The 12,599-nt window shown below is 32.9% G+C and overlaps 1 protein-coding gene across 1 annotated transcript; it reads left to right on the top strand.

The window, feature by feature from the left end:
• Positions 1-278: 278 nt before the first annotated feature.
• Positions 279-2,369, top strand: LOC131045803 (methyltransferase FGSG_00040-like). The gene has a single exon (XM_057979463.2). It carries the CDS (start codon positions 279-281, stop codon positions 2,367-2,369), a length of 2,091 nt encoding a protein of 696 aa, XP_057835446.2.
• The last annotated feature ends 10,230 nt before the right edge of the window (positions 2,370-12,599 follow it).

Here is a 12,599-nt window from a genome sequence, read left to right as displayed (position 1 = left end):
TCTTAGACGTACCAATATGTGGCAGAATCTCCAACACACCCATAACGTTACTGGCTATCACCATTAATGGTCGCTTCGAAAAGCTGCTGCAATGATATCCCAAAGCCGACGTGCTTCAGTTACCGTTTCGATAAAGATTGCGGTAATGTTGGCCAATTAAAACCAGACACTTGTGGAAGTTACCGTTCCCGGAGTGTTTCATAAAGGAAATTTACGCACTAATTCGGAACAAAGTAAAACTTCCGCGAGTCGAATTGCTTCAACTTCCAAGTTCGACCATGAATAACATTCAGGAGCTGGCAAGCGCCATGTCTGGGCTCTGCTCAGAACAAGATGCTTGGGCGCATTTTCATAAGGGAACTCTGGTCCATCTACATGAGACGGCCGCTCGGACCCATAGCCATTTACGAAGCGGTAGGGCTGCAGGAAGATTACTCACTTCTTCCTTGTCTGTTGCAGAGCCCAATGCTTCCTTGGCCACGGTGGCTCTGCAAGGTCTCACACCCATCCGACTCAGGGAGTTAAAGGTCGGTCATACCCATCATGGCCGGGTCCTCTTCGGCACCCTCTGTGTAAACCCCTTCAAAATCAATGGCATCATGACCGTGCTCGAGGACGACCAAGGCCTTGCGGTTAGAGTGGGCATCTATAATTCAATGTCAACCCCTTCGGCGCTGAGAGCTAAATACTCCAAAGGAGCCAAGGTTGCGATCAAAGAGCCCTACTTCAAGCAGACCCTGGACGGAAGCGTCGCTATTAGGGTAGAAAACCCAGCCAATGTAGTGAGGATGGCGGAAGTTCCAGGTGAAAATCAGTCTCCGTCCATGGTTGTGGAGGAGGAGCCTCGCCAGGGCAATGGTGTCGACAAGGGTAGAAAAGTGCGGCTGCTCACGGTTTTCAATCGAGCGGAGACGCACTTCCAGATGGGTGATTTCGAGCGGGCGTTGGAGGTCTGCAACGAGGGTCTTGAGATCGATCCTGAGAATCTTAAGATAATTTTCTTAAAAGGCCGTGCTCTGCACAGCCTCAAAAGTTATGACCAGGCATGCCAGGTTCTGCAAATGGCCGTCGAGCTTAGCCTTGGGCAAGTAGATATTGAAGATGCTCTGCGACGGTCGAAGGCCGCTTGTGCTCGGAGCCAACACAGGGAGTACGACATTTCAGAGTTTTTGCTCGGAAAGCAGCCGCCTCCAGAGGTTGAGGACTTCGTTGGGGATGTGGAGATTAAGAAGACCAGGGGTCGCAGGGGTCGCGGGCTCTTCGCTACGAAAGACATTGACGTCGGCGAGCTTTTATTGGTGAGCAACGCAGCTTTCATTGTCAATGGCGGGGTAAGAGGTCTTGAGATCGATCAGAGCCACGAAATAAAGGGCTCTTTGCAGGAAGATCTTGTAGACGCCGTTTCTAACGCTGCCAATAAATCTCAGAAACTGCGCCAGCAGCTTTATGAGCTTGACGATGGCTCTGTACACGTTCGCTCTTCATTGCCGGCCATGGATTCGTTTCATACAAGCCGCCGAGTAACAGCAGAGGTGCTGCCCCAACCCAATCTTCAGCGGATCAGAGACATCGTTTCCCGAAACTCATTCGGCGGGGAGTTCCAGACATTTGGAGAGGAGCGCCGAGAAGATGAAGAGTCGTTGGGTTTTAGCGGGCTGTGGATGCTGCCATCGTTTATCAATCACTCATGCCTCCCCAACGCAACCAGATTGAATGTAGGAAGCGCAATGTTCTTGCATGCGGCAAAGCCCATCAAGAAGAGAGAAGAAATCACCATCTCTTACTTCGACGCTCTGCTTCCCCAACCGCAGAGAGAGGGCTTTTGTGGGGTCTGGGGTTTCAAATGTAACTGCAAACGTTGTAGTGTGGAGAAGTCCATCAGCACTGCTCTAGAGAGCTTGAATGCACAGTTTGAGGCTTTGCACCATGACGCCCTTGAGGAAACCAACGCCGTAAGATCTGCAGGACAAGACTTTCCCGCGGAGCTTCCCAAGTCTGCGGAATTTGCCCAGGTCTCTAAAGAATTGGAGCAAATACTGGCTAAGTTCCCTAGAATGAAGGACGAAGAAAAGAATTGGGTTCGGGCGTCCTATGTGACTGCATATTGGGCTGGAATGCAGTGGGACAAGTTATATTCCGTGGATGAAATAGTGAAGGCCGTTGTAAGTACCGTGCCAGGGGACTTCCGAGCCCTTGCCATGGTGGCCCAGCAGCTGGAAGGGTTAAAGCACCAGATTGGTAGTGAAGGATCGGCTGTAGAGTATTGTGCGGCACAAGCTAGAGATATATGTGTTCGAGTGTTGGGTACACATAGTGAGCACATTATTCAGGCACTTATTTCTCGCCATGCAAAGTCTACAATCTTTTAATGATTTTGGTAGCTGATAGATTCTTGGATTTTCACATATACCCATTTTAAGGAGTGTTCTTTTTTGCCTCTGAAATTTCCATGAACTTGGAATTTTATGAATACCAATCTATTTCAGAATTTTACGATCACCAATCGGTCTTTACCTTAAAATGAATCTTAGCCTTGCATTTTGTTCAATTGCAAATGAATCAATAAATTAAAATAAGAAATAAGAGAACAACATCTTATATTTTTCCCTGAACGATTCCACGGCAGTTGCATGTCATTTACAGGCTAACTCGCTTCCTTCAGTGTTGAGCATATATCTATTAATATTTATTAAAGAAAAAAATCAGAAAGTACTGGAGGAAAGAGTTTAATAAAATATTTATTCAAAATCGATTTCATTGATTTTTACTTACATTTAAATTTAATTTCAAAAAAGGTAAAAATTATAATCTTAAAGAAAAGAAAGGTCTTCATGGAAACTTTTCTTGGTAGAGTAAAAATTGGAATAAATTCAAATGTGTTTTTTTCTTTGCAATTACATTAGAATAAATGCATTACTTGGGATAATATCACAAAGAGAGGATTTCTCTTGTATGACATTAGTAAATAAAATTCTGCATGTCTATTGATTCCTCTCTTCAATAGACTTTCCAAGAGTATTGAAATTTTTTATTTAAGTTTTGTAAAAGATGATTTCAATCAAGAAAACTATTGAGGTCAACTTTCTTTACCTTGAAGAATCGTTTATCCCCTTTTGACTCTCATACTTCTATTAAGTAGGTCAAGAAGATTGGTAAGAACTCTCCCTCTTAATGATTTTATTTTTATTTTAAAGAATACCAATGAATCTTCAAGGGGTAACTTAGGGGTCATGGGGATTCATGGAATTGATTGTTATAGTCAAAGTTTGTAACAATTTTTCTTAACTACTTTTATGGGACGATGTAGTCATAATCAAATGGAGGTCCATTCTATTCTTGTGTCACTAACAAAATGATGCAATATGGGATGGAAGAAAGTCTATAAGCTTGGTTTCCCTTTTGAATAAAGGGAAGACAAATGATTCCTCTTGGAAGTTGGTTTCTCTATTTGAACAAATTATATATCTTGTTCCTAACTATTTTTTCATTTCATTGCCCATTTTCCTAAAGAATGAAATATATTTTTTCTTTCTTCCTTATCATATTTGATCATTTAAGATTTATTCTTTGTTTCTAGCTTCTTTCTCTTGTTGCATAGCTTCATTTTCTTGATTTTGTTACTGTTCTTGGGTACATGAGATTCTAGTGTTGCAACTTTATTTGCTTCTAAAGATTATTCCTAGCGAAATTCCTTGCTACATATATATTCCATAGTCCCATATTTATGTGTTTCCAAATATTCTTTGCAAGTAATCACCTAAGTATTAGGCCAACATTCAAGAAGTTTTCTTCAAATGAGTGTTCTAGTTCTACTTTTTTCTCTTTTGGGGGTGAGATTTTTCCCACTAGGTTTTCTCCCTTCCCCACTTTATGAGAGTTTTCTTTCTACCCACCTAACTTGTAGTTTCATGGTTGCATGACTACATCTAAGATAGAAATTGTTATTCTAGTTAGGTTCCCTTGCACTATATATTGAATCTTCTATTGTAAGTTTATGATAATGGAGAATAATCAATATTTACCACTTAATTCCTATGTTGCATATCATTTATTATTTTCATTTACTTGCTTGCTTGCACTAAATATTGAGTCTTCTATTGTAAGTTTATGATAATAAAGAATAATCAATATTTATCTTACCACTCAATTCCTATGTTGAATAGCATTTATTGGTAACAATCTTTTATTCAAAATATCTTCGTCATTATATCATTCTAATGAAGATGATAAATTTGATAAAGATCTTCAACATCATGAAGTATTTTAAATAGTGTCGAATAAGATATTTTTTAAAAAAATTTAGAATATATTCTTATTATTTTTATAATTTATTGGTATTGAGAGTGTAAATTAAAATTTAATGAATTATTTAGACAAGAGTTAATGATTGAGGTATATTTAATACAAGTTAAAATTATTTGGAGCATGATCTTTCTGTCATCCTTCCAAAATGTTAAGGTCTTAAATTTAGTAAGACTAATAATTAGAAAACTCTTTGAAAGTCTTTCTAACTTCACCATAACATTAAAAAATAATTAATAAGATGCCTTAAGTGAAGAGCACTTGAATAAGTACCTTTAGAGTCATCAATCCAAACCAACACATCTATTTCCTCTAAAGAATTATAGGGCCCATCAACAAAAGTAAAGACGAACAATAATAGCTATTGATAAACTTTCTCTAGGATAAATATTGGGATCTTTCCAATTATATATCTAGAATCTTTTGAAACACATAGAAATCTTAAAATCTTCAACTTTAGACCAACTCGTTACATGAAAATTTACACTTAAAGATCAAAAATGAGAGAAACTTGATAAGAATGAAGGATGGAGATCTCACATATCCTTCCAAACAAAAGCTTTAACTCTTTTACTAATAATATAAAATAAACATTACTTCAGATTTAAAATTCTTTCCCAACAAAACTAATATCCTCAACAACAACTATATACTTAAAATTAAGAATTCCTATCTATAAATACATACACCACCTCCTATAAAACTTATAGACCACCATTAGACCAAATAAATTATAAATTAGCCATTAGAAAAGAATTCATAACCAAAAAGTATACTTATATGTCAAACTTGTTAAGTAGTGGAAGCAAACTCCAACACACCCAACCATCTAATCCTATGTTTGGCAAAAAATGACTGTGATATTGGCTATTGCCATTACATGCATGTTCTTTTTGGAAACTTCTAGATTCTTAGATTTTCACATGAAATTAGAATTTTATGAATACCAATTTGTCTTTCCCTTAAATTTATGAATGTAATAGACCATTCATGGCTCAATTTGTTAAGGTCTTATGCACATTTTAAGGTTAGACAAACTCTTACATGTTGCATGCATGTCTATCAATTAAAAAGTGGGTGGAAAAATATATTTAAAGTAGAGGTGATAGTAGTAGAGAAACAATAAATGAAAAAATATATTTAAAGCAGAGGTGATAGTAGTAAAGAAACAATATATATAAAGAAGAGGTGAATGTAATAGGCCATTCATGGCTCGATTTGTTAAGGTCTTATGAGAATTTTAGGGTTCATAGATGGAGTCTTACATGTTGCATGCATGTCTATCAATTAAAAAGTGGGTGGAAAAATATATTTAAAGCAGAGGTCATTATAGATATCTCTCGACATATTTTACACATATTTTTTAAATATAGGTATACTAGCATGTTTATGTTTCTCATCATCATGGTATTTATGTAGCCCTTTCCTCCAAATTGATATCTCTCGACGTATCTTACATAGATTTTTTTAAATATAGGTATACTAGTAATAAACCATTGGCATGCTAGAATTTCACTATACTCTCATTATGCCAAGAGACATCTATAATGACATCAAAATGTCTATAAATAAAAATTTAATTTTGAAACAATATGACATGCAAATGACAGGTAAATGGGTGAACTCACAATAATGGTTCCCACTTTTTTGCCACTTTTGACACTGAGATGTACATTTTTAAAATAATCTTCAACTTCCGAGAACTATAACTTTTAAACTATTAAAAATTTGAAGATGATGTAAATTAGTGATTTCTAGCATTTTGTTTGTAGATTCTATATACATTTTTTTCAAATTTTTTTGAAAGATTTTTTTAAAAATTTTCCATCTCCCTCGAAAAGTAGTTTTTTACAACAAACTACATTTTTTAAGAGTGATGTGCCTTCCGAAACGCATAACTTTTTTTCTATAAATGATAAAAACTCAATTCTTTTGAATTTTGGTTTGTAACATCAATATCCAGGGCATGCATTTGGTTTTATAGTGATATGTTCAATATTTTTCATTTTATAAAGTTTTGAAGTCCGACTAGTCATAATTCAAACATAGGTTTACGTTTGAACACATAACTTGTTCTATATAAATCGAAATTCAATTTTTTTATTTTTGTTAGAAAGAAGACATCAATACCAAGGGCATAGATATTTTTCAAAATTTTTTTGAATTAGTTTCTTATTTTTCCCAATGCGTTGAACAGAGAAGTTCATGTTCGGTGAAAAACCAACTTTTAATAAAATTAAAAAATCAAGAACATAATAAATTCAAAATATAACAAAACTATATCCGTTGGAAAGCTTGTTTCGAGTACTACCATCTAATATTATTGGGTTATCAAGATTATTTCATTCGTGTACTGAACCAGAGCTCCGAAGTCATTAATTCTTCAGAACTCTGAAATTTTTTGGGAGAAACTTCTAATTTTGGGGTTTCGATCGAACACATGTTCGATCGGATTGGGTTCGCTCGAACCAAAATGGGTTCGAGCGAACCCCCATTCGCTCGAACCTGCGAGCTAAATTTTGGCACGCATTTTTTTGTAACTACCATGTTCGAGCGAACCCAACAATTTTTAACTGTTGGCTTTCGTTCGAACACGGGCCGACGCATTTTTCATTTTTTTTTTCATTTGTGGAATCGTATAAATATCCATAATTTTTTTTCGCTTTTTATCACTCAAATGATTAAAATAATTTGCACTTTTGGATGAGAGAAGATATTTGAAAATTATTTTGAAGGCGAATAATTTGAAGGTTTTTTGTAAAAGCATGGGGAACAAGAAGAGAAGGCAAAATAAGACTTTAAGGAATTATTCTCCCGAAACGGAAGAAAGATATCGAGAACAAAGAAGACAAAGATATCATGATGCAAGTATGTATTTTTAATTTTATTTCTATTTAATTTAATATGTATTACGTATCAATTAATTAGAATTCAATATTTTTTATCTAATATTTTTAATAGGATTAAAAATAATTTTGTTTTAATTGGAAAACATAATTAATTTGAGATAATACATGTGTATTTGCAAATTTCAATTTCCATCAACTTGCTTGTTGTGTAATTGCATTTTTCTCCTATATAATTAAGTTCATTTATAATAGATAAGACCTATTAAGTCATAAAATTAATAAGACCTATTATGTCATAATTTTTAGGTTCTAAATTATATATATTGAATATTTAATCTACATGTACAAGTAATTTCATGTGATAGGTCCTTTAATATCACATAATATATTTGTCTTAAGGGTAGTTAAGTATATTAATTTTGTGAAATGTTTTTTCAAATGTGGTCATATTGATTTTAATAATAAGGCCTAGATTAGGACTATTACATTGATTATAGTTCTTAAATGTGACATAAATTTATAACAAAGAAGATATTTAATTTAATATGTATTACATATCAATTAATTAGAATTCAATATTTTTTATCTAATATTTTTAATAGGATTAAAAATAATTTTGTTTTAATTGGAAAACATAATTAATTTGAGATAATACATGTGTATTTGCAAATTTCAATTTCCATCAACTTGCTTGTTGTGTAATTGCATTTTTCTCCTATATAATTAAGTTCATTTATAATAGATAAGACCTATTAAGTCATAAAATTAATAAGACCTATTATGTCATAATTTTTAGGTTCTAAATTATATATATTGAATATTTAATCTACATGTACAAGTAATTTCATGTGATATGTCCTTTAATATCACATAATATATTTGTCTTAAGGGTAGTTAAGTATATTAATTTTTTGAAATGTTTTTTCAAATGTGGTCATATTGATTTTAATAATAAGGCCTATTAGGACTATTACATTGATTATAGTTCTTAAATGTGACATAAATTTATAACAAAGAAGATATTTAATTTAATATGTATTACGTATCAATTAATTAGAATTCAATATTTTTTATCTAATATTTTTAATAGGATTAAAAATAATTTTGTTTTAATTGGAAAACATAATTAATTTGAGATAATACATGTGTATTTGCAAATTTCAATTTCCATCAACTTGCTTGTTGTGTAATTGCATTTTTCTCCTATTAAACATGTTGAATAATTTAGGTGAACTAAATTTATATTCAACTTCACGTACATGCAAAAACATTTCAGATTAGGAGGTCTATTATGCAATAATAGGTCTTAAATATACTCACATGTGACAAATTATAGTCCACTTACATTATGGTCCATAACAAATTAATATGAGGTCACCTAAGTTATCGTATGCATGCATCAAAATATTTGTACTTTTAATTTTCAAAATTGGAATTTCTAATTTATCAAAATTTTATTTTATGTGTTAAATTAGTGCTCAAAATTAGAGATTGAACTTTAATCCTAACCTGAGAACAAATTGAACTTTAAACCTAAACAAGTAATTTAATTAGAGTTATAACAATAAGGTCTTAAAAAAGTATTTAAATTTAATAAACCAAATTGAATGGGCTTTAATTTTAACATGTAAAGCTTTAAGCCAAATTCACCCCTATTCTTAATCCTAATTGAATAATCTCTGATTAATTCAAGAACCTTACACAAACTCTTAAATTATGTGCAGAATGGGCTAATGAGCTTGTTGAAGAACACAATATAGTTGATGAACATAGGGAGGAGATTGTCCAAGTTGAACCAATGGAGACCTTTGAAGGAGAGGGGTCAGGCTCCTTACCTCCTACCACTGATATGGATGAGCATATTGTGGATCTAGCTAAACAGGTGAAGAGAAATATTTCTTATAAAAATTTAGATCATTTACTTGAAATGGATGTGGATGAGTTGAAACGTCTCAGTGAACAACCTAGACATACTAAAAGGAGGTCAATGAATAAAAGTGCAAAAGAAATAATGTCGCATTTCAACAATCTTGATACTACACTAGAAAAAGCTCAATTGTTATCAATTGTACTTACTCATAAAGACTTAATACATCCAATGAAATTGTTGGGTATAGATACAACAAATCAAAAGAGGAAATATTCTCAGCTACAAAAATCTATTGTTGATAATGTTAAGAAAGGTTTGGTGAACATTGGTAAAAAATCTCGAAAACTAGATAAGACCATTTCAAGAAGAGTGATGTTGACATCTTTAGTAAATGAAAGATTGCCTCAAAAAAGACAAATCTCTTCACTGTCATCTGAGTTTGGTTTTAGTAGAAGGACAATATCTAAATATGTTAAAAGGAGAAAGATTTTGGATGATACTACCTCAGAAGGGAATTGGGCAATTATGTGTAGAGCTCCTCGTTCTGATAGAATTGAAGATGTTGTTAGGAACTTTGTGACAAGTTTTTGGAATGATAATACTCGCCCTTCATCAAATAGTAGAGATGTTATCAAGCAAAGGATTGGTCCTGATCGTTATGATCTCCATGTAAAACATTGGCTAGACACAACAAAACATGAATTGTATGTATTGTTTACTAAAACAAACCCTCATATAAAGATTGGACAAACCATGTTTGAACGGTTAAGGCCATATTATGTGAAGTTAAACAAAGTTTTCGAAACTTGTTGTTGTCGTTATCACATCGAATTTGACTTGTACTATCAGGTGTTTCGAAAGATTAGAGAAGATAATGATGGTTATGAAAATGCTCCTCCTAAACGAACAAGTCAATTCATAGCATCCATCTTATGTGATAAATCAGATGATAATGCAACCGGTCAAATAAATTGCATAAGAGGAATTTGTGGAACATGCGGGGACTTGGCTAAATTGCCTTTGAGAGATGAAGATACTGACATGAGGAAGATGGTAAATTGCAAGAGTTATAAGTACAAAAAAATTGAAACAAAATTTGGAAAGGAATCTACAAGACTAGATTATGTAGAAGAAGAAATACCTATTGGAACATTTATGGAAAATTTTCGTAAGTTGATAAAACCATACATATGCCATGGTTTTTTTGCCAAGTGGCAAGCAGAACAATTTAAAAGATTAAGAGACACTTTCCCACTTGGAACTATTTTATCTGTAGTTGACTTCACAGAGAATTACTCTTTTGTGCATCAAAAAGAGATTCAATCAGAGTATTATTTTTCAAAGCAAATCACTATTTTCGTGCATGTGTGTTATCGACATGCACATGAATTTAGATGGTGTTGATAGTACATTTGAAAATCGTGTCATTAAGAAAGAGTACCACTTCTATATTAGTGATGATAAGGAGCATGACACACTTTTTGTACAACATTGCTTTAAGAAGTTTTTTGAATATTTGAAAGATAGAGGCATAACAATAGTTAAACATTTTGTTTGGTCTGATGGATGTGCAACACAATTCAAATCTTCGAGGCCATTTTATGCACTATGTAGATATCATCGAAATGACAAAATACCACATGTTTGGAGTTTTTTTGAGAGTGGTCATGGAAAGGGTGAACATGATGGTGCAAGAGCTTGTATCAAACGTGCTATAAGAAAGCATCAAATAAAGTACACAGGAGAACATATAGAAAATGCACATGATGTTGTTGAATGGTGTAAGAAACACTTTGAGCAACCTAATTATCCTGGGGAATTATCATCAAGAACATATAAGCCCATTCCATATAGAGTGTTTTGGGAGATAACCGGTACGTGTTCTCTTTTAGTATTTTATTCTATTTTTTTTTAATTTAACAACTTGATCTACATGTATGTATTCTTGTACACATGTACATTTTACAGATGTGGATAGAAAATCAATGCATGGATGCAAGAGTGTGGAGAGGACAAGATCTTTGCATTGTGTCATGAGTACAGATAATCGCCCATGGACATTATACACTAGAGATTATTCATGTTTTTGTTCTGAATGCATTTTCGAAAACTATGTTGATTGCAAGAACCAAGAGCTTGGATATGTTAGTGAATGGAAAATGGTGCCACTAGATGTTTCTGACACATACGAGGATTCAAATGACGATGAAAACTTTGAAGACATTCCTTTGATTTCTGGTGATTACGATCATATTTCAGGATTGATTAAAAAAGGTATGTATGTTCATGACGTACACATGTAAACATTTCCTTAAAAATGACATATAACTTAGAATTTATTTAACTTGTGTCAAATTGCAGGAGATATTTTTGCAGTCATAGCAGAAGATGGAAATATAGAAGGTGTTAGTTATTATTTATTGCATTGCACAGAAGAGAGAAAGAAGTTATCAAAATCTGAGATGAGTGATGGAATGTCATTTCCCACAGGTTTGAGTTCTGATTTGAATATGTACATACATACAAATCGCTTGTGTGAATTTTTTTAATTTCTCATGTTTCTTATATACATGTACATGCAGGATCAGTTGTAGTGCAAGGGACATATTTCAAACAAGTTAAAATTGTTCAACATGGGATTCATTTCACTGAATACCAAATTGATAACAAGGTATATCAGTATAGTCACTTGGTCATTGCTGTTGGCCTAATTCTTCAAACAGTTCCACGTCGAGGGCGGACTCAAAAGTGGAGACTAGATAGTGAAGATCATGACAAAATATTAAGTGTTATTGAAGAGCGTTGTGAACCACTTGATGTGGTATGAACTATATATACATTTAGTAATCCACTTGAATTGAATTTTAATGTAAAAGTTCAAGATAAATTCTAGATCTCAAGTAACTTGTTTTGAAACTATTTAGGATAAATATTTTTTTAAGTTTATTTATACAAATGTTATATCAAATTAGGATGTATTTAAATGTGCACGTGTTTAATTGTATGTAATTGTATTTGTATTTAATTAAAAAATGCATATTTAAATTAGAATGTAATATGTACATTTGTAAAATTGATATATTTAATATGGAATTAGGACATGTACATGTTGTGAACTATTTAACTACAATATACATACCTCTGAAGCTCACATACCTACAAATATACATACCTATGTAATATACATGTACTGGATGTGAACTATTCAATACATGACCTATCTTAGTTTAGTTTGTTCATTTCATACATACTCTTTTGTTTGAAAATCAAACATGTATAATTGAATACATAATCTTTTGTTTGAAAATCAAACATGTATTTAAATCTAATCTAATCAAACATGTATAAATCTAATATAATCAAACACATGTGTATAATAGATGATCAAACACTTGCCAGGTATACAGAATAATCTAGAGTCTAAACAAGTCGTTGTACATGCATGAAATATACAATCTAATCAAACATGAATTTAAATCTAATCTTTAATCAAACATGTATAAATCTAATATAATCAAACATGTATAATAGATCAATCAAACACAAACCAGGTATAAAGTATAATCTAGAGTCTAAAC

The sequence above is a fragment of the Cryptomeria japonica genome, chromosome 5 (genome assembly GCF_030272615.1).
Source record: "Cryptomeria japonica chromosome 5, Sugi_1.0, whole genome shotgun sequence".
NCBI classification, from domain to species: Eukaryota; Viridiplantae; Streptophyta; class Pinopsida; order Cupressales; family Cupressaceae; genus Cryptomeria; species Cryptomeria japonica.
The sequence above is the reverse complement of the archived record's forward strand: the minus strand, read 5'-3'. Positions and strand labels throughout refer to the sequence as shown.

Coding starts and splice junctions, on each gene's coding strand:
- LOC131045803 (XM_057979463.2), top strand. CDS start 279: ATGAATAACATTCAGGAGCTGGCAAGCGCCATGTCTGGGCTCTGCTCA.